Source organism: Bison bison, unplaced genomic scaffold, assembly GCF_000754665.1.
Source record: "Bison bison bison isolate TAMUID 2011002044 unplaced genomic scaffold, Bison_UMD1.0 scf7180017864527, whole genome shotgun sequence".
Lineage (NCBI taxonomy): Eukaryota > Metazoa > Chordata > Mammalia > Artiodactyla > Bovidae > Bison > Bison bison.
The window spans coordinates 11737593-11759081 of NW_011495078.1; the positions used below are offsets into that span (position 1 = coordinate 11737593).

The following is a 21489-nucleotide window of genomic DNA, read 5'->3' on the forward strand; positions in this document are numbered from 1 at the left end:
CTTACTTATTGGCTGTTCGACCTTAAACAGGTCCTTACATTTTCCAAGCATTATTTCTTCCCACATAAGATGAACCATCATCACAAGTGCCCTGAGGATGGCTGAGATGACAGACATCAAATAGCTTATAGCAATATGAGCTTGATTCATGGTTTCTTCTTTGGGGTCCTAAGTTCATGGAGGGCAGCGGTCATAACTAACTCACTCAAGCAGTATTTTTAGCAAATGCCAGCTGAAACTGACGATGATGGGCATTTTCTTCATAACCTAATTTTAAATTTTTGTTCTTTATCCAGGTCAACGCGGGTCCACTAGCATACGCCCGAGCTTTCTTAGATGACACAAACACAAAAAGATACCCTGACAATAAAGTGAAGTTGCTTAAAGAAGTTTTCAGGTAACGCACACTGGAAATGTCTTTCTCTTGAAGTAGCGATCGTTTCTGTGCTCGTTCAGGAAAGAGATCCTGCCAATTGGGCTCACCCTTTGTTCTGTTCATGCCTTGATTTCCCTCTCCCGCACCGTTTCAGGCAATTTGTGGAAGCTTGCGGTCAAGCCTTAGTGGTGAACGAAAGGCTCATCAAAGAGGATCAGATAGAGTATCAGGAAGAAATGAAGGCCAACTACAGGGAAATGACAAAAGAGCTTTCTGAAATCATGCACGAGCAGGTAGGTGCCACACTCTCATGTGTAGACCCGCCGCATCACTTGGGGGTCTCAGGTGTACCCTACAATGGTCTGAATGCCCCAACATCCTTCCAAAATGTTGCTCTCTGAAGGATAGTGTAGCATGCTGCACTGCTGCTACTGTCTAACCACAGGGGCTTGGGGAACAGCTAACAACAAGCCTAACAACAAGCGTCATTGTCTAACCCCCTTCTCTATCACTCAATCTGTCAGTAGCTCAGAAACAACTCACATAAAAGAAATACCAGTACTATTCCTGGAACTCTTTATTCACCCGATCCTTTGGAAGAAGAAGGTTTGTCAGCGTGCTTTAAGGAATTCTCCATTGCAGTAAATGTCTTTCACCATTAAAAAAAATAGGGTTGTGCAGAGTGTGACTCCTTACAGCTGACCTGGGTGCCCCAGTGAGTCAGTCCTCAAGGCTGCTTCTTTATTCCTTGTCATTCCAGGCAGCTTTCCTGATTGCACTGCTACCACCATCTTCCTGTATGAATTCCTTTCAGTGGGATTACATATTTGGGCTCAGTGGTCATCGATGGGGACAGCTGCCCAGGGAACTAAATGAATGTCAAAGGCCGCTTCCTGTTGCTTTTTGAGGGGTCTGTTCTCCATCGACCACAGAGTTGATGGAGACTTCTTCTGTGTCAGTCTTTCTGATCAGTGTTGGCCCCATAAGCGGCCCACATGACTGCTTCTGTCTATTGCCTACATTACTGGCTTTCATTCTTAAAAAAAATGGAAGCCAGTGCCATTGTGTCAGTTAACCTGTGATGATTTAGTTAGGAGGCTTCTGTTGTAGAAAACTAACTTAAATGTCTAAGCTTTAACTTGCTTTTTTTTCTCCTCCATGCTCACACGTTCAGATGGGATGGTAATGTCATTTTCTACTTTTATTTCTCTGGATCTTAATAACTGGCTCACAGCAAGTTGCGACTGAGTTTGGACAACTGTAGACACCGACATAATGACAGTACATGTGCAAAAAGAAGGCAGCCCTCTTCTGGGCATTTAGAAAAGTACAAAAAAAAATAGAAATGACTAAAGAAATAAATATGTGAATAATTGAGCAGAAAGAGAGGGTTTTGTGGGAACAAGTGTCTGGAGAAAGCTCAGGGTCTTTTGTGTGGGGCCTCCAGGTAGGATGGAGAGCTTGATCAGTGGCTGTCAGCACTTGGCTCTAGACAAGATGACAGGAGGGGAAAAAAAGTTCAGAACCGAGAATATTAAACTCCCAGACTGTGTGGACATAATGCTGTGCTGGCTCTTAACTGCACCTTGAATTTTCCATTATCCTAACAACTGTGAAGATTAAACTTTGAACCCTTAAGCAAAAAGGGTCTTGGCCTGGAGTCTTGGATTTTCCAGGGGAGCCTCTGAGTGTGTATGTTCCTCTCAGTGTCCACCCGGCACTAGGTCAAGTCTTGTGCTTAGAATTCTTCCTTGCGTTATTGAGTGTGAAAGAGACTTGTTGAGAGTCAGCAAGGCGGCCACTCTCTCTCTCCCAGCATGGAAATCTGTAAGATCTTGAGAAAAGGAGCTGGTGGAGAGCACCAATGCTCCAGATTCATTAAAAAAAAAAAAAAAAAAGGCTTTTCCAAGGGCCAGGACCATGTCGTGTCCCCACCAGGTACATGCAGGATAGACTTCAAGGTGCTTTTACGACCTGGTGAGCTTAGAAGGCTCTCTACTCACTAACCTGTAGAGGAAACGAAACACGCTGTCCTTGACTTGCTCTTTAATATCCTGATCCGATAAACCCTGATACGCAGTGGGAGGTGAGCTGACCCACTCCCTCGGCCCTGCACTGAGGCCGAGCTCCCTGGGGGTGTCACAGTCACGCGGTGGCCGCTGGGTGATGAGTTGTGAGAAGTGTCGCTGGGCGCATTGCGCGTGGGTAATGCTGTGTCTCTGTGCCTCGAGATCTGCCCCCTGGAGGAGAAGACGAGCGTTCTGCCAAACTCCCTGCACATCTTCAACGCCATCAGCGGGATGCCCACCAGCACGCTGGTGCACGGCATGACCAGCTCGTCCTCTGTGGTGTGACCCCCGCCGCGTGGTCCGCGGGTGGGGACTTGCTCTGTCATTTGCAAACTCAGGACGATGACTCCAAAGCTAATCCCTGGGCACGTGCCTGACGTGGGGAGACCGAGCACAAGGAGGAGCCAAGGGGATGGAAGAGTTACGGGAACTAAAGAACTGAGTAATTTCGTAGCACATTTCCTGGAGGAGTCCTCCTCAAGAGAGCACTCGTTATTTTTTTTTTAAACCTCTCTGGCAATATTCAACGTTTTCATTGTGTCTTAACAGAGGTGTGTGGTGGACACTCTTCGGCTGGAGTTAAATGTTTTTCTTCCTTACAGAAGTAGTATTAAAAATAAACGGCCTGGAGAAAACACGTGTTTTGGAATGCACATAGCACTGAAGTCGAGGCTGGAGGGTAACCCTTGGCCTCTAGGCTAAGCTGGAAAATCTTGAAAATATTTTTTTTTCCTGTGGCACATTCAGATTGAAAACAAGAACTATTTTTGTGACTAGTTTTTGATGACCTGAGGAAACTGACCGTTGTAATTTTTGTACCAGTGAACCAGGATAGCTAGTGCTTTTGTACTCATTTACTTGCATTTAAGAAATAGGAAAGCTGAAGAAACTACGGGAGCTTAAAACTAGTCAAGCAGTTTAGAACCAAAGGCCTGTATTAATAAACACAGCTATGCTAAACGTTTAAAGGAGTACAGTATACTGTTATGTACATAGAGTTTGTTAATACAGTCTTGGCATTGTGTACATACACATATGACATTTCTACGTTTTTAATACATCAGCTTCTGCATAAAGTTCAATTGTGACAGATTTGTGCTGTTCTTAGTATATGCAACGCACTTGACTCTGCTGTTTTATTCTTGTATATAAAAGCAGTGCAGTATGGAGGTGTATACAGTCTTTGCTATGTTAGGTTTATAAACCATTTTAAAAATTTCATCCTTTTGCCAAAGTGGTGGAGTGTGTCATTGATAAATCATAAATCCTGTGGTGAATAGTGGTGTAATGTAAAGCCTTCACCATGTTCTATTTTCTTTTCAGACATTAATTGAGTAATTTTATATTTGGGAAAAATAAAGGTTTTTAATTTTATTTAACTAGAATCTCTGCCCTGCTGTAATTAAACATTCTGTACCACATCTGTATTAAAAACAACATTGCTGATTTTCCTGTAGCGAGTATTGGGTATTTATTGTCGGACAGCCTTAAGAGAGGGCAGGATATTGAAATATTTGGGGGTGAAATAACGTGGTATATGAAATTTGCTTAAAAATACTTGAAGGGGAGAAAAGAGGGTAGGGATTTGAAACAAGCTTGACAAATGTTGGCTGGTGATTGGAGAAGCTGAGGTTGGGCGCCTGGGGCCGTTGCACCCGTCTCTGCCTTTGTCTAAGTTTCCACAGTATAGATTTCAAGAGGCGGACTGGGGGGCTGGATCTCCCAGAGGACTTGGATCAGCGCTTTGTCACCCTGCAGTCTGGCTCTGAATTCTACTGGTTGTTCCCGAGGATGCGTAGACACGTTAATCCCTCTGTCTGTTCCCCTTCCACTCCTTCATCACCTCCCTGGTTGACTCCTCTGGGACAGGTGGTCGTTTATCCCAGCAGGGTATCCTGGCCAGGTGAGCTCACCTTCTTGGGCCCCTACAGCATCACCAACCCTGGACCTGAGTCAAGTGATGGCTCAGACCACAGGTGCTGGTCTTGCCTGTGACACGCCCAGGGCCCTAGCCATGATCCACTCAGCCCCAGAGAGTTCCAGCAGCAGAAGGAAAAGGAGTCTTTCCACAAGAAATAAAATAGCCGCTTTTCCTACTTGGGGGGTTTTGGAAGCTGTCTTTTTTCATAACTGGTGGAGGAAAGAAAACGTGACACTGTGTACCTCTTGAGCACACAGAAGCCAAGGATCTTCTGGTGTCTTTGGAACATTCTCTGTCAGTGGGCAAGGCTGTATTTTACAGATGGAGACAAGGTTATGAAGAAGAGATGTGAGGCATTATGACAGCTCAGCAGTCTGCAGCCCATTCACTAGTGGATCCGGACTTAGGGCTTGAGAACATTCCCTACGTTTGCCCAGAGTCACTGACATCCCAGCCCCGTGTAATAAACCTTAACTCTAACACCATCAGGGAAGAGGTCTACAAGTTTGTCTCCCGTTGCTGGGCTGGATTTCCTCCTCGTAAATGCCTCATTTAGAAGCCATAAAGTTCAAGTCATCATGCAGTAAGATAAATATATGTCTAGAAAGAGCTATCTTGCTATGTCATGGTTAAACTTGGAAAATAATTTGTACAGATTTCATGTCAGATAAGATTCAGCTTGGAAGGTGACCAACCCTTGTTAATTACAACAGCGGAGAAAGGAGCCATTTCTAAGTTGAAGACATCTCCTGTGGACGCTGTACCAAAACACATTCACATATGTTAAAAACCTTATTTAGTTTATGTATAAAATTTTAATTTTGGTATAAAGTAACCCATTAAAGTATCCGTTTATTGGGGAAAATTGTGGGATTTTTTTATATTAAGAAATCTTTATTGCCATTTTTCAGTATAATTCTTGAATGCTTTCCATAGATCTAATTTATTTTTCGGGGGTGGAGAGGCGCTGTGCTGGGTCCTCGTTCTTCGCGTCGGTTTTCTTCAGTTGCAGCAGGCAGGGGCTACTCTTCACTGTGGTGAGCAGGCTTCTTGTTTTGGTGGCTTCTCTCGTTGAGGGGCACAGGCTCCAGGCACACAGACGTCAGTAGTTGCAACACGCAGGCTCGATAGTTGTGGTGCGTGGGCTCTCTTGTCCTGAGGCATGTGGAATCTTCATGGACCAGGGGTCAAACCTGTGTCCCCTGCATCGGCAGGTGGGTTCTTACCCACTGCCACCAGTGACCCACTGTGCCACCAGGGAGGTCCTATTTTTTTTTTGTTTTTTGGGGTAAATATACACAACATGAAATTTGCCCTTTTAACCATTTTTTAAGTATACATTTCAATGGCATTAAGTACATTCTCATTGTTCAGCTGTCACCACCCTTTATCCACAGAGCTTTTCCATCTGCCCAAATAGAAACTCTGTACTCATTAAACAAGAACTCCCTGTTCCCCCTCAGGGAAAACTGTTTGAAGTGACTTTGGAACTAAAACACTGTTTAGCACCTTATCAGGGATATTTTGTCACCTGGGAACTGACTAACACTAGATGGTACACATAAATAAAGCCAGGCCCTTGCGTGGAGAAAGCTGTAGAGAGAAGTATGCGAAATTAAAAGGTGACTTGTGTAGTAATTATCAGGGTTTATATAACCATATGACAGAGTCACTCAGTGTAGAAACTCCATTCAAAAAAACATTTGATTTCCAGCAACAAGATTGTTTGCATAAATTATTGTACATCCACACAGTGGAGTAATGTATAGCTATAAAAAGGAGTAATATCTTTGTTCACTGCTATAGAGTGATCTTCAAGATACCCTGAGTGAAAAACATAAGATAGAGAAAAGCTAATAGTGCGCTATCCATTATTTAAGAAAGGAGCGATAAGTAAGCAGAGATGATTGTTTTTCTTTAGATGAAAGGGAAAGTCAAAAAAAAAAGTTGTTGCCTCTATAGGAGAGGGAGAATGATATATAGGGGACAGAATTAGAAGATTAACCTGTCCAAATATAATTTGCTTTATAGATTTGGCTTTAGAATTATTAGAATATATCATCATTAAAATAAAATTTTAATTCCTAAGAATTGAAATTAAAATGAAATAAAGGGACATAACCATATATGTATCAAGGTTGGCAACACAGATACTTAAGAACTATTTCAAATGACGTTAAAATACAGGAAATTTCACCGTCCATCCCCAGTGAGATATGCCCTCAGGAGAAAAAGTAGTAGCAACAAATCAATAAATGATTGGTTAATAAAAAATTTCAGTAATTGTTTTGTTCCGTGGAAGCAGTGTTCTGTTTTCGACTGTATGTCATCTGTTTGTCGTTTGTTTTTGACTGTACTGTCATTCTGAAACAGTTGTGTGTTTATTGCTGGAGAGAGTGAGTGAGTGTGTGGATATCATTGGGAGCCACATTTTTGGCATGGGAGAAAGAAAAGGTTGCATCTGTAAGCCAAAACAGGTTAAATTAAAACCCTTCAGTTCTGAATTTCATATGGAAGTATGAAGTTTAGCTCATCAGATATTTATCTTCAATATACACTTATTTCCTAGCTTGAAAAGACCTAAAAACAATGACCAAGCCGATAAATAATGAGCAACCCTACATGCCCAAACTGTGGTCTCTAAATAGCTTTCTTACCAAAAGGATCCAGGCTTCCTAGAGTATGGCTGACTCCAGTTGTAGGGCAGAAAATGTCCAAGGGGAGTCTGGAGCATCTTGTCCTACCTGACATCCAGAGGACTGGCTGAGAAACCACAGACCCCGTCAGAAGTATTTTTAAAAGCACCTTTTAGGTAGGCATGGGGTGAACATAAACAAGAAAATAATAGCAGTGGATTAAAATTGTAAAATTTAGTCTATTCATTCCTGATAATACTAGAAAAATAAAGAAAACTGGAAACAATCAAAGGAGTTAGTATAACTAAGAAAGACCAAGAGGTGACACGTGCCTCCGAAGTATATACCACGCTCTGTGACGGAGTCCTGCCAAGAATTCTAACCTGATGTCAGAAGCCAACTCAGTTTGGTAAAGCAACTATCCTTCAGTTTGGTTCAGTCGCTCAGTCTGACTCTGTGACCCCATGGGCTGCAGCACGCCAGGCTTTCCTGTCCATCACCAACTCCTGGAACTTGCTCAAACTCATGTCCATCAAGTCGGTGATGCCATCCAACCATCTCATTAAATGAAAAATCTTTTAATTAAAATTAAATCCTTCAATTAAAAATAAACTTAAAAAATAAGATGCCATTTTCAATGGAAAAAAAAAAAAAAAACCCTAGCCTGAGTCTGATCAAGTCTGTAATAGAGAGCACAGAGGAGCATGCCAAACAGCAGCACAGGGAATGGAACCAGCAAATCCAACCTATGGGAAAGCTCCACACATCAAACAGCCTGGTGTCCTGAGTAACTGACAAGAGTGAAAGAGATGGCGAAGGCACTTACATGTTGAAAGAGATTCAGGGTTCTTTTGATACGGTGTATCCACCATATAAAGTAAATAAACTTTTCCCTATCCCTTACACTAAATACAACTAAAATCCCTGGAGATTATACATTTAAAAACAAGCATCAGAAGACTCTGAAAGAAAAAATGAAAAAGAGACCAGCTCTTTTTCTTCGAAAAAGAAACCTTGGAATCCAAAGAATGATACAGTGGTAAGTCTCCCAACGTTTTCTTTTTGCTTCATATTTCTCATACTTGGAGCTGAAGAAGACAGCAACACAGAAACATGTACAGTAACAGACAAAAAAAAATCAGACTACTTCACACTCATTATTATAGCTATTAAAAAAATAGCTGGATGAGGACATTGAGATACTTATGCCTTGTTGGTAGGAATGTAACCTTATACAGCTCTTCTGGAAGACAGTGTGATGGTTCCTCAAAAATTACACAAAACTACCATATGATCCAGCAATTCTACATAAGGGGATGTGCCCAAAAGAATTATAAGTAGGTACTTGAACAAATATTTGTACACCTGTATTCATAGCAGCATAATTCACAGTAGCCAAACCATGGAAGCGATTCAAGTGTCCAATAGTGGATGGATGGATGGGTAAACAAGCTGTGGTGTACACACACAGCAGTATGTTCTTCAGCTTAAAAGAAAGGGAATTCTCACACATGCCTCAACATGGTGGAACCTTGAGGACATTATGCTCAGTGAAACAAGCCGATCACAAAAGAACAAATCCTGTGTAATCCCACTTGTATGAGATCCCAGAGCAGCCAAATGTATCGAGACAAAGTAGAAGGGCGGTTGCTCGGGCCTGGGGGTGGGGATGGGAAATGGGGAGTCAGTGTGTAAGGTACAGAGTTGCAGCTGGGCACGAAGGAAATGTGGGGCTGAATGGTGGTGATGGCTGCAAAGCAGCGTGAATATACTTGGTGGCTCAGACAGTAAAGAGCCTGCCTGCAATGCAGGAGACCCGGGTTCATTCCCTGGGTCCAGAAGATCCCCGAGAAAAGGCATTGGCAACCCACTGCAGTATTCTTGCCTGGAAAATCCCATGGATGGAGGAGCCTGGCAGGCTACAGTCCATGGGGTTGCAGAGTTGGACACAACTGAGCAACTTCACTTAGTGTCACAGAACTGCACACTTTATAAGAGTAACTTTTATGTTATATGTTTTCAGCCAAAGTTAAAAAAAACAAAAACCTGCTCTCTCTAGCCAAAGGAAAATGCAAGGGGCAGTGTAACAAGACAAAATGTTTAGGCGCTAGTGCTGCTGGGGCCAACAGCACAGCTGAAGCTCCGGCCCCGCCCACGCCCACAGCAGCATGGAGAGCACACGCCCACCCTCTCAAGGGTGGAGCAGGGTTTCGACACGCCTGCCCGGATGGAGTCAGAGAAGGCCTGATGTGAGCCAGGACTCTCATCCATGCTGCCTAGCAAGAGTCCCACCCATGGAGACCACCAGGTAGCAAAAGCACGACCCATGAAAGGACAAACTGAATTTTTTTTAACTTTAGGGGTTCTTTTTTTTTTTTAATATTTTATTATTGATTTATTTAGCTGTACCAGGTCTTCATTGTGGCCTAGGGGGATCTAGTTCCCTGACTAGGGGTTGAACCTGGGCCCCCTGCATTGGGAACACAGAGTCTTAGCCACTGGACCACGAAGGAGGTCCCTCTTTATTTATTTATTTTTTAATTGGAGAGTAATTTCTTTACAGTGTTGTGTCAGTTTCTGCTGTAGAACAAGGTGAATCAGCCCTAAGTATTAGTATATCCCCTCCCTCTGGAGCCTCCCTCCCACCATCGCCACACACTGCCCCCCCTGCCCCTGCGCCATAAATTGAATTTTAAAAGTAAAAGTAAAAACTTTTGCTCTGAGAGGAGCCTGTTAAGAGTGTGAAAACACAAACTACAGACTGGGAGAAAATATTTGCAAACCAATAAATTTAACAAAAGACTAGAATATTTAAAGAATACTCAAAACTTGATAGTTTAAAAAAAAAAATCAGAACATGGGCCAAAGCTACTGGGAAGAACATTTGTCTGGGGAGGACAGGGACACCACCAAATGCTGGTGAGACCACAGTAACTTGATCGTTCATAAATTGCTGGTGGAAAAGTAAATTTGCCAGTTTGGCAGTTTCTTAAGGAGCCAAATATGTGGTTACCTGTGACCCAGGGACTGCAGTCTTGGGCATTCATCCCACAAGAATGAAAACTTTTATTTATTTACTTAAAAAAACATTCAGTTCAGTTGCTCAGTTGTGTCCGACTCTGTGATCCCATGAATTGCAGCACGCCAGGCCTCCCTGTCCATCACCAACCCCCGGAATTCACTCAAACTCACGTCCATTGAGTCGGTGATGCCATCCAGCCATCTCATCCTCTGTCGTCCCCTTCTCCTCCTGCCCCCAATCCCTCCCAGCATCAGAGTCTTTTCCAGTGAGTCAATTCTTCCCACGAGGTAGCCAAAGTGCTAGAGTTTCAGCTTTAGCATCAGTCCTTCCAAAGAACACCCAGGACTGATCTCCTTTAGGATGGACTGGTTGGACCTCCTTGCAGACCAAGGGACTCTCAAGAGTCTTCTCCAACACCACAGTTCAAAAGCATCAATTCTTTGGCGCTCAGCTTTCTTCACAGTCCAACTCTCACATCTATACATGACTACTGGGAAAACCATAGCCTTGACTAGATGGACCTTTGTTGGCAAAGTAATGTCTCTGCTTTTGAATATGCTGTTTAGGTTGGTCACAACTTTTCTTCCAAGGAGTAAGCATCTTTTAATTTCATGGCTGCAATCACCATCTGCAGTGATTTTGGATCCCAAAACAATAAAGTCTGATACTGTTTCCACTGTTTCCCCATCTGTTTCCCATGAAGTGATGGGACCAGATGCCATGATCTTTGTTTTCTGAATGTTGAGCTTTAAGCCAACTTTTTCACTCTCCTCTTTCACGTTCATCAAGAGGCTCTTTAGTTCTTCACTTTCTGCCATAAGGGTGGTGTCATCTGCATATCTGAGGTTATTGATATTTCTCCCAGCAATCTTGATTCCAGCTTGTGCTTCTTCCAGCCCAGCGTTTCTCATGATGTACTCTGCATAGAAGTTAAATAAGCAGGGTGACAATATACAGCCGTAACGAACTCATTTTGCTATTTGGAACCAGTCTGTTGTTCCATGTCCAGTTCTAACTGTTGCTTCCTGACCTGCATATAGGTTTCTCAAGAGGCAGGTCAGATGGTCTGGTATTCCCATCTCTTTCAGAATTTTCCACAGTTTGTTGTGATCCACACAGTCAAAGGCTTTGGCATAGTCAATAAAGCAGAAATAGATGTTTTTCTGGAACTCTCTTGCTTTTTCGATGATCCAACATTACACAAGTGTTAACAGCAGCTTTTTATACAAATAGCTCAGGATTGGAAGCAACCTAGAAGATCTTCAGCAGAACGCGGTGCACCCAGGTCGTGGAGGCTACTCAGTGGCAGAGCGGAGTGAACCGCAGGCGCACGACACCTGTCAATCTCCAGGAACTGTGCCGGCGAAAAGAGCTTAGCCCCCCAAGTTATATGCGGTATGATTCTGTTCACATAACATTCTTTAAAAGACAAAATTACAGAAGTAGAGGGCAGTTTAGTGGTTGCCAGGGGTTAAAGAGGGGGTAGGGTGCAAAGGAAGTGAGAGGGCAGCCCAAGGGGTACCCGAGGCTAGTGCTGCTGGCCCGGTCCTGTCTCCTGCCCAGCCAAGCCCTCTTACTGCCAGGATGGCCTGTGTCACCTTTAGTGGGGTCATCTGAGCCAAGACCACGTCTGGCATCAAGCAGAGTGTGTGTGACCTTGAGCTGCCCACTCAGGGGGCCAGGCTCTACCTGGAATTGGGGACACAAACGCTGTCACATGTTTTGGTGAAGTAAAGCTGACCTCACGGTGGTAGGAAAATGATGAAGTTGCCTTTTCCTGACCCTGGTCATTGTCTTCATAGCTTTATCCATGTCTCCATTCTCCTTGTCAACATTTCCTCGTTCTGACAAGTAAGGAGGAGGGGGTCCCCATGAGCACAGGTAGAATTTGGATGCACATCTGTCATTCTCTCCGCACTCTTAGTTTTCAGTCAACTCAGTGAGATCTTGGCCAAGCGAGTCTCTGGATTGTGCCAGCCTTGAGACAGAGCCTGAGAACTTGGCCTCGAGGCCTGCCGTCAGCCACACCATCCCCTCGGCCATCGTGCGCATCAGTTCCCATTCCCTGCTTTCACCAGCTGATGGGCTCCACGTTACATCCTCAGTTTTTGAATACTTGCATTGCTCAGTATTCACAGGAAACAGTAGCCCCTGTTCCTTGGAGTGATGAGCTGAATAATGGCCCCTGAGCAGGAGACCGTCCTGTATTATGCGAGTGGGCTGATATAATCAGAGGGAGGTCCTTATAAGAGGGATGCGGGGGGGTGGTGGTGAGAGTCAGACAAGGTGATGTGATGACAAAGCAGAGATTGGGCTGATGCGCTTGCAAAATGCAGGAAGGGGCAACCTCTGAAGCTGAAAAAGGCATGGAAACAACTCTCTCCTGGAGACTCTGAAAGGAACCCACCCTGCCAACACCTTGACTTTAGCCCAGTGACACCGATTTCAGACTTCTGACTTTCAGAAGTGTGAGATAATGAATCTGTGTTGTTTTAAGTCCCTGAGTTGATGACATCTGGTTGCAGCAACAATGGGAAAGTAATGCACCTGGTATTCCTTTAACTGGCACTAGGAATTAACCAGCAAATTATCAACACCTGGCCTGCACTTCCAGAGACTATGCAATCCCAAAGCCCCTTCTCTTCCAGAGGCCCCTGTGTGCTCTGTGGAGCCTTGTTGGCCTCAGATGGACTGTGCCATTTGTCGAAAAGCCCACTTCCTGTGTCCATGGATGTCACCCCAGGAGGCAGAGGTGTTTTCCGTTCTAGACAAGTCCAGCACAGGCCTGAACAGCAGGGCAAACCCTGGGATTTGGGCATAACCACCTCATTCTGGTTGGCAGCGACCAATCCACTTTTGTCCTCCCCCATGTACACCTCCCCTCTGACCAGCCCTGTGCCCCAGGGCACTTTATAAGTTTCTTTTTTCTGATTTGCAAGGGTTACAGCTGCACCTTGCTGAAAATCCAGAGTATAGAAGCATATGAAAGTGAAAGTGTTATTTGCTCAGTGTCCGACTCTTTGCAACCCAGGTGACTGTAGCCCACCATGCTCCTCTGTCCATGGAATTCTCCAGGAAAGAGTGCTAGAGTGGGTTGCCATTCCCTTCTCCAAGGGATCATCCCGACCCAGGGATTGATCTGGATCTCCCACATTGCAGGCGGACTCTTTACTATCTGAGCCACTGAAGAAGCCCCAGAGAAGCATATTAAAAGAAGTGTAACAGTGGCAGTTTGCCCAAATTGCGCTCCAAAAAATTACACAAGGGCAAGGACAGAGCTCATTATTTTGTCTCCTTTAAAACTGAGCATCTTTCCTGGGTTTGTGGTAATATTTGAAAGTTTTCTGACAAATGTTCCAATTACAATTCACTTTGCACTTGCACCGTAAAATATGCCTGGGACAGCTTGATTGTATTTTTTTAATCTGAGTAACTAGAAAAAGACAAGGAAATTAAGCCAGCAGAGGTGAAGCGTGTCTTCATTCAGTCTACGCTAGCTGTTGAGCCTGGACTCCTCGTCTGTGAAATGGGGATGATAATGGTTCCCAAAACCCTGAGTGGTCCTGAGAGTTCCAGGAATTAAGAATTTAACTACTGACTGGCTTGTAGCAAGCTCTGAGTAAGTGTCACTTAAAAAAAAAAAAAGTCATGACTCAGCCCAAATGAGGAAAGAGGAGAAAATTCAGAATTAATTCTTGCTCAATAATTGCTTAGGCCATTGTCCTCCTGCACTTGTTCTACGGAACATTGCTGATCCAAAGGCTGTGGGACGTCAATTGGTGTCATGAAGAGACACAGGTAAAAGACGAGTGTTGTGTTTTATGGGTCCAGCAATGCCGCAGTTAGCAGGCTCTGCCTGCGGTGCTCCTCAGAAGCTTCCTTATGGACTTGGCTTCCAAGACAGACCTCTCCCAAGGGGCATTTCCCCTATAAGTTGATTGAGGCACTCCATTTGCTTCTCTGTAGCCTGTGCCAGGACCGGTGTTTCATAGAAGGCTCTCTGGGGACCCCTCCATTAGATCCCACGAGACCCGTCCCCTGCCCTGCTTCCTCTCCCTGTTCCGTGAGGAGCAGTGGCTCCAGGACACTTGTCAAGACTCCAGCTGGGCGCACGGATGCAGTGGCCTCCTCCTCCAGCTGGGCAGATGCCCCAGGAGGGGAGGGTCACCCCCCCAACCCTGAGATCAGCTGAGCCTGTGTACAGATGAGACTTCATGTCACCCAGCTAGTGCCTGGAGCGTGTCACGCTGCACCAACATTGAGCAAGAGGCTTGGCATCAGAGTCTGGAGCTTGCTCCTTCCACGTCCACACATGACATGAGCAGACGTGTTTTTCACTCTCTGTCCCTCTGTCTACAAAGGCAGGGGTAAAGCTGTATCGTGTCTTAACCTCAGGTGTGGCTGATACGCGTGTTGAAGGGGGACCCTCGAGGCTGAGAAGGAATGCCCTCCTCTTGTTAGGAAAAGCGAGAACAGCACTTGCAATGGTTCCCTGAAGCCGGTGTCAATTAGAGTTTGCTGGAATGTGGACCCACGGGTTGGAATTTGGGTGGTGGCACCTGCAGGTATGCTGACAATAGTCACCTGGAGTGTACCTGTTTTATTAGTCCTGGTTCTCCAGAGAAACAGGACCACTGGAATGTGTGTGTGTGTGTGTGTGTGTGTGTGTGTGTGTGTGTAAAGATTTGTTTTAAGGGGCCTGTTCACACAATTATGGAAGTCAGCAAGTCCTAAGATCTGCAGGATGAGTCAGAAGCAGGAGACCCAAGAAGAGTCACTGTTTCATTTTGAGTCCAAAGGCAGAAAAAAAAAAAAAAAAAAAAGCTGATGCCCAGTTCAGAGCTGGCAGGCAGGAAGACTACCCCTCTTACTCAGGTTGAGGGTCAGCCTTTTGTACTATTCTGGCCTTTAACAGATTGGGCGAGGCCCACCATATAGGGAGGGCAGTCTACTGATTTAAGTGCTAACCTCACCCAAAAACACCCTTAGAGAAATACCCAGAATAATGTTTGGCCAAATACCTGGGCAACCCATGACCCAGTCAACTTTACACACAAAAAATCAACCTTCACGCCAATGATCTGTGTGCACTGTGAAGGAACCATGGGTGAAGAAATGAGGCTGAATTGCAAAACCTTAGAAATTGGAGCAGCATCACCCCTGAGTCAGGCTTTCCTGGTGGCTCAGACATTGAAGAATTCGCCTGCAATGCGGGAGACCTGGGTTCAATCCCTGGGTTGGTTCAGTTCCTGGACAGAGGAGCCTACCAGGCTGCAGTCCAAGGGGTCGCAAAGAGTCAGACACAGCTTGAGTGACTAACATACTCCTGATTCAAGGCCCAAACCCATCCTTAGGTTGTTGAGGTCACCAGGCATGAGGAAAGTTGAAAGAAAACTTCTTTCTTTGGACGCAAGGTTGTTGAGCTGAGCTCTGAAAGATGCTCAGAGAAGAGCATGTGTCCCTCAAAGCGGAGGCCCAGAGGCAGTCCCGGGTCCACCTTTGCTCTGGGTGGGGCTGACCCAGCATCTCAGAGGTAGAACAGGCCTGGCCTCTTCCAGCCAAAGCTGGTGATTTGCTCAGGTATCGGCCGTGGCCTCGCCTCACTGCTTCCTCCCGGGTGTCAGCACTTCGCAGACACGGTTACTCTTCCTCCTCATTGTGACCCTGTTAGGTAGGAAGTGGTTTCCTATGAAGAAACCTAATCTCAGAGACATGGAGGAAACTGCCAAGGGCATACAGTAATCGGGGGTTCTAGCTAAGACTCTTCTGACCCAGAATCCAGGCCAGCAGCTGGCCGAATATGCCCTGGCCAGTCTGCATGCCCGGGGCCACCTGGCAACGTGGGCCTCTGCAGGGGCTGTCATCCAAACCAAAGGCAGAGAGCAAGCACTAAGGGCTGAATTCTTTTCCCTCAAATTCATGTTGAAGTCTAGTCCCTGTACTTTAGAATTTGGCCTTGTTTAGAGACAGGGTCTTTATAGAGTTTGTTGTTGGTCAGTCACTCAGTCACGTGACTCTATGCAACCCCATGGACTGCAGCACGCCAGGCTTCCCTGTCCATCACCAACTCCCGTAGCTTGCTCAGACTTATGTCCATCAGGTCGGTGATGCCATCCAACCATCTCATCCTCTGTCACCTGCTTTGCCTCCTGCCCTCAGCTTTCCGAGCATCAGGGTCTTTTTCCCATGAGTCGGCTCTTATCAGATGGCCAAAGTATTGGAGCTTCAGCATCAGAACTTCCAATGAATATTCAGGGTTGCTTCCCTTTAGGATTGACTTGTTTTATAGAGATAATCAAGTTAAAATGAGGTCATTAGGGTGCTCCCTAATCCAGTATCACGAGAGTCCTTTTAAGAAGAAGAAGCTTGGACACAGACATGCCCAGAGGGAAGATGGTATGAAGATGCAAAGGGAAGATGGCCGCCTGCGAGACACGGAGAGAGGCCTGGAACGGATCCATCTCTCATGGCCCTCACCTCGATCTTGGACTTTGAGTTTCCACAACTATGAGGAAACTAACTTCCGTCCTTTAAGCCCCGCATTCTGTGTCACTCTATGTCACCACGGCTTGGCAGCCCTAGCAGTATAACCAAGCGAGAGTCCCAGACATGAGAGACGACAGAACAGAGGCTTCCCCGTTGTGTGGAGAGACTCGGGACCCTCAGGGGGAAGGCACTTTGAACAGAAATGTCACCAAGCCAGGACAGAATGAAGACAGCAAGTCTTTGGAGGAACGAACCCTGCCTCTGAAACCGAGATTGGGAAATATTCACCGTCACCATTGGCTTCGGCAGTCTTGTTCGGCTGGTTCTTCCCCAAGAGCTGTGTGGGCCTGTCACCTGGTCAGCTGCTTTCAGCCTTTCCCGATGGGGAGTGACCAGGAGTGGGCGGCTGTGTGGACAGCCCCTCCTGTCACCCTCCCTGGCGAGCGGTTGCAGACAGCCATCCTGATACCCTGGTGCTGGGCGTGGCACAGTAGAAGCACTGGATGAGGAGTCTGAAAAGTTGGGTTCTAGTTCAAAGTGGATCTCAAAATTTTCATCATCTGTAGATGAGATAAATCCCTGTTCCTCTTCACAGAGGTTTTCTCTCAAATACGATCATTTATTATTATTGTGTCCCACTCACTCTCCAAAAGTACTGTGGGGACCTTGTAGGAAAGACTATTACATGGAACCATCTAAACAAGCATAGAATCATGGAAGTCAGTGAACAGAGGGAGGAGATGGTTGTACAGCTCTACAACATGGAGCATGAAACTTAGCTCTGAGCATCCTGGCAGCCAAGGGGGAAAGTGAAATACCTTCAAAAGTAGGGGGAAAAACCCTATGAAGTATAAGATATTGCTGTTTCACTTATTGTACTCATTTAAAGTAAAACATTATGTTGTACTAAAAATGATTATTTTATTTCAATGTGCAGATTCCAAACATGAAGAATAGACTCTATCCAGGTTCTGAACTCAAATTGCCTACATTTTTAGGCATTTTAAGCTTTCTAGACTTGTTTAGTTTTTTATTTTGTTTTATACTGCTCACATCACGTGGCATGCGGGATCTTACTTCCTCAACCAGGGATCAAACCCATACCCCTTGCATTGGGACCGCCGGGGAAGTCCCCAGACCTATTTAGAATAGATTAATTTATCCCTGTAATCACTTCCCAGTCACAATCTCATGTTCTGGGCAAAGTCAGTAAACTTTTTTCTGGTCTTTTTAGAAAAAATGCATCTAGGATTTTTTCTAATTGGGAAGCAATCCCTGATCCTGGGAGAAAATGTATAAAATACTGAAAAATATAAATGAGAACAAAACTACTCATAGTCCTCCATGCCCTGTCCCTTCCAGATAACTGCCGTCAACATTTCAGTTGACCCCATTCCAGTGTTTCCTCCACATCTTTTGAATCTCCTAGTGCTTCTTGAACCTGGGTTTTGGTTTGCCTCAGCCTGGGGAGTTTTTGCTCTGAGTAAAGACTGTGTAGGAACATCTAGAATTACCAGTCTGTCGGCATCTCCTGGACTTGGACCTCACTTCCTTTAAAAGCCAGCTAAGCAGCCTGTCCTGGGCCACCTTCCCCTCGTCCTGCCTGGAGAGCTTCAGGCAGCATGTGGGATGCTGGCACTGGGTACAAATGCTACCAATTTCCACTCCAAAATGGGCTCTCTTCTACGATTTGCAGGCGAGCCCAGCCTAGCGAGAAACCTGGCTCCAAGACGCTGTCATTTCTTCGCCCAACATTCCTATCTCTTCAGTGAAAATTCATCTGGAAGCCTACTGGACTTGGCGAAGGGGCTCCTCATAACCACCCCACTTTTTTCCTCCAAAATCCTATTGTAGCCGCTATGGAAAACAGTATGGAGGTTCCTTAAAACCTAAAAATAGAGTTACCATATGATCCAGCAGTCCCACTCCTGGGCACATACCCAGAAAAGATGAAAGCTTTAATTCGAAAAGATACATGCACCCCAATAGCAGCACTGTTTACAACAGCCAAGACATGGAAGCAAGCTAAATATCCACCAACAGATGAATGGATAAAGAAGATGCGGTACCTATATACAATGGAATATTACTTAGCCGTAGAAAGGAATGAAATAATGCCGTTTGCAACAACCTGGATGGACCTGGAGATTAGCATAGTGAGTAGAGTAAGGCTGGTGGAGAAAGACAGACATCATCTGATATCACTTGTATGTGGAACCTAGGAGGAAATGATACAGTGGAACTTGTTTACAAAACAGACACAGACATAAGAAAACAAGTTTACGGTTACAAAAAGAGAAAGCGTGGGGAAGGGGTAAATTAGGAATGTGGGATTAACAGCAGACACTGCTATGTGAAAAATATTAATAGATAAACAATAAGGAACTTCTATATAGCTCAGGGAACTATATTCAACGTCTTGTAATAACCTATAATAGAAAAGAAGTTTTTAAAAAGCCTTTTGGCACTTGGGTTTTCTTGCCGTTTCTTCACTGTTTGGAATTCCATCACCGGCAGATTCACACAAATAAACACATGTCATTCAAAAATCTTCCAGGATAAATCTGATCAATCGATCTTTGTGAGAACTGTTTCCACCTGTGATTCCCCCTCTTACAAATGATGCCACCTTCTCCAGTGGGCAGCGGGGTGAGGGTAGGCTTGTTGGAGGGCATAGGAGAAGTCATGGAGAAGGGAAGGGCAACCCACTCCAGTATTCTTGCCTGGAGAATCCCATGGACAGAGGAGCCTGGTGGGTTACAGTCCATGGGTCACCAAGAGTTGGATACAACTGAGCAACTAACACACACAGAAGTCATCTTAGATCCGAGGGGAGGCAAGAGAGCCCCTGCTCCGTGGCTGTGCAGGGAAGTCGTGTGGCCTGCCAGGGTGCTCAGTCCCCGGACAGTCATCGCCCTGCCTACACATTGCCCTCGCTCGCTGCAAGAACACAACCTCTCTGGCTGTCCTCCACCTCAGGGTCCCTGCCCCTCAGATGCCCTTGCTGCCCCACAGCTGCTGCCTTCCCGAGGCCCCGGGACTCAAGGCATCCCTTCCTCTGTCTGCCTTCACCCCGTCCCTCGGTGACCTTGACCGACCTCCTCTACGCACTGCTGTATGATGACATCCACGTGTATGTCTTCAGCACAGACTCCTGCGAACTGCAGACACTACCTTGTTGAAGCCCCGGTTGGAAATGGATTAGAATCTGAACTCGGCATGTACCAAGCCCAGGTGTTCATCACTCATCGCCCCTTCATGCGAAAAATGAGGTTATGTGTCATGAAGTGGGACTTCATAAACGTTGCTCTAGTTTTAGTTTTGCAGAGCTGGGAAGGATCTGGGGGGGAAAAAAAAATCTGTCAACTCTCTAGGGAGCGCTGAAACCACAAAGGTCTGTGTGTTCAAAGATCAGGTGCCTCGCGCTGTCTGGCCCTGCTAGCCTCTCGTGGTTGTTGGCAGGAACCTTTGATGTGCCTACAGAGCGTGGCACCTGGTGGGTTGTTAGGGAATGTCCCTTTCTGCCCTGTCCTTTCACTGCCTTGAGGACAGAACTTCAGAAACATCCTGGGGAACCCATGGACCAGCTCTCTGTCCCTACTGGGGCCCAACAAACTCTTCTCTGTTGCTTCAGTCTGCCCTGACCTTGAGGGTTCAGCATCTCTACACGTGAAGCAACCTTGGCCTGGGGTGCCCTGGCCCTACTGCAGCCCTCTTATGGGCCAGGGCTTTGGAATGGGGGTGCTGGTGAGCTGTGGGCTCCTCTGGGGCACAGCCCACAACCTTCCCCCAAGCAGAGGCAGACCCACATGGTGCCCTGTGTTTCCTACTTAGCCTTTGTTCATTCAGAGCTCTTATCACCGTTGGTAAAGGTTGATCTTTTCAAGTTACATCTTGCTTGTGATTTGGTAGAGGATTCACAGAGCACGAAAAGACATGGAAGAAACTTAAGTGCATGTTGATAAGTGAAAGAAGTCAACCTGCAAAGGCTACAAACCACGTGATTCCAGGTAACCACACAGCCGACAGAACACGCACGGCAAGTGTGACTGCTCAGCATGTGATCCGCCAGCATTCTGGAAAAGGCAAAACTGGAGACAATAAAACGATCAGGGGTTGCCAGGGGTTACAGCAGAGGAAAGGCGACTAGGTGGAGCCCAGAGGATTATCAGGGGACAGTGAAAATAGTCTGAAAGCTACCGTCTGGGTGGGTTCAGGTCATCATACATTTGTCAGAATCCAAGAGTGAACCCTAACGTGAGTGAGGGACTTGGGGTGATCGTGACTCGTCAGTGTTGCTTCACACTATGGCAGTGTCCCACTCTGGTGCAGGACCTCCACCTGCGGGGCAGGGGCTGTACTTGTAGGACCATAGGGAGGAAGTACGTGAGAGCGATCTGTGCTGTCCACTCAGGTACACCGGGAACCCAATGCTACTAAACAGTAAAGTCTGTTATTTCTTCGAATTCCCAAAGTTGCCAAGTCAAACATGTAAGAAAAAAAGAGGTACAGTTAAAGAAGTCTGACTTCTATGCTTGTCCCTCTGGTCTTTCCTACTGCCTAAAGAAAACCAATCTTAAATGTATTGGATGATCCCATTCATTTCTTCAGTACAAGACAAACACACCCCCACCCTTCGTCCGCTTCCTTAGACAGGTAGCAACCTGCCCTGCCCACCTCCCACTCTCTCTGAGGATGTCTCTGTAGTTCTTGAACAGGTAACTTTGTATCCTGCTGCTGCTGCTAAGTCGCTTCAGTCATGTCTGACTCTGTGCGACCCCATAGACGGCAGCCCGCCAGGCTCCACCATCCCTGGGATTCTCTGGGCAAGAACACTGGAGTGGGCTGCCATTTCCTTCTCCAATGCATGAAAGTGAAAAGTGAAAGTGCAGTCGCTCAGTCGTGTCCGACTCTCAGCGACCCCATGGACTGCAGCCCACCAGGCTCCTCCATCCATGGGATTTTCCAGGCAAGAGTTC

The 21489-nt window shown here is 45.9% G+C and overlaps 1 protein-coding gene across 10 annotated transcripts in view; it reads left to right on the forward strand.

Annotated features, from left to right (window-relative positions):
• DOCK9 (dedicator of cytokinesis 9) overlaps nucleotides 1-21489 on the forward strand; it is a 254190-nt gene that overhangs the window by 211459 nt on the left and 21242 nt on the right. For 7 of the 10 annotated variants that reach the window (XM_010831496.1, XM_010831500.1, XM_010831501.1 and 4 more), the window contains exons 52-54: nucleotides 297-397; nucleotides 531-669; nucleotides 11258-11419. In XM_010831496.1, coding sequence (XP_010829798.1) covers nucleotides 297-397; nucleotides 531-669; nucleotides 11258-11401 — 384 coding nt within the window. In that variant the 3' untranslated portion in view covers nucleotides 11402-11419. Of the gene's footprint in view, nucleotides 1-296; nucleotides 398-530; nucleotides 670-2607; nucleotides 5298-11257; nucleotides 11420-21489 lie in introns of those variants that run through there. The other 3 variants (XM_010831497.1, XM_010831504.1, XM_010831499.1) reach the window with 1 other exon arrangement.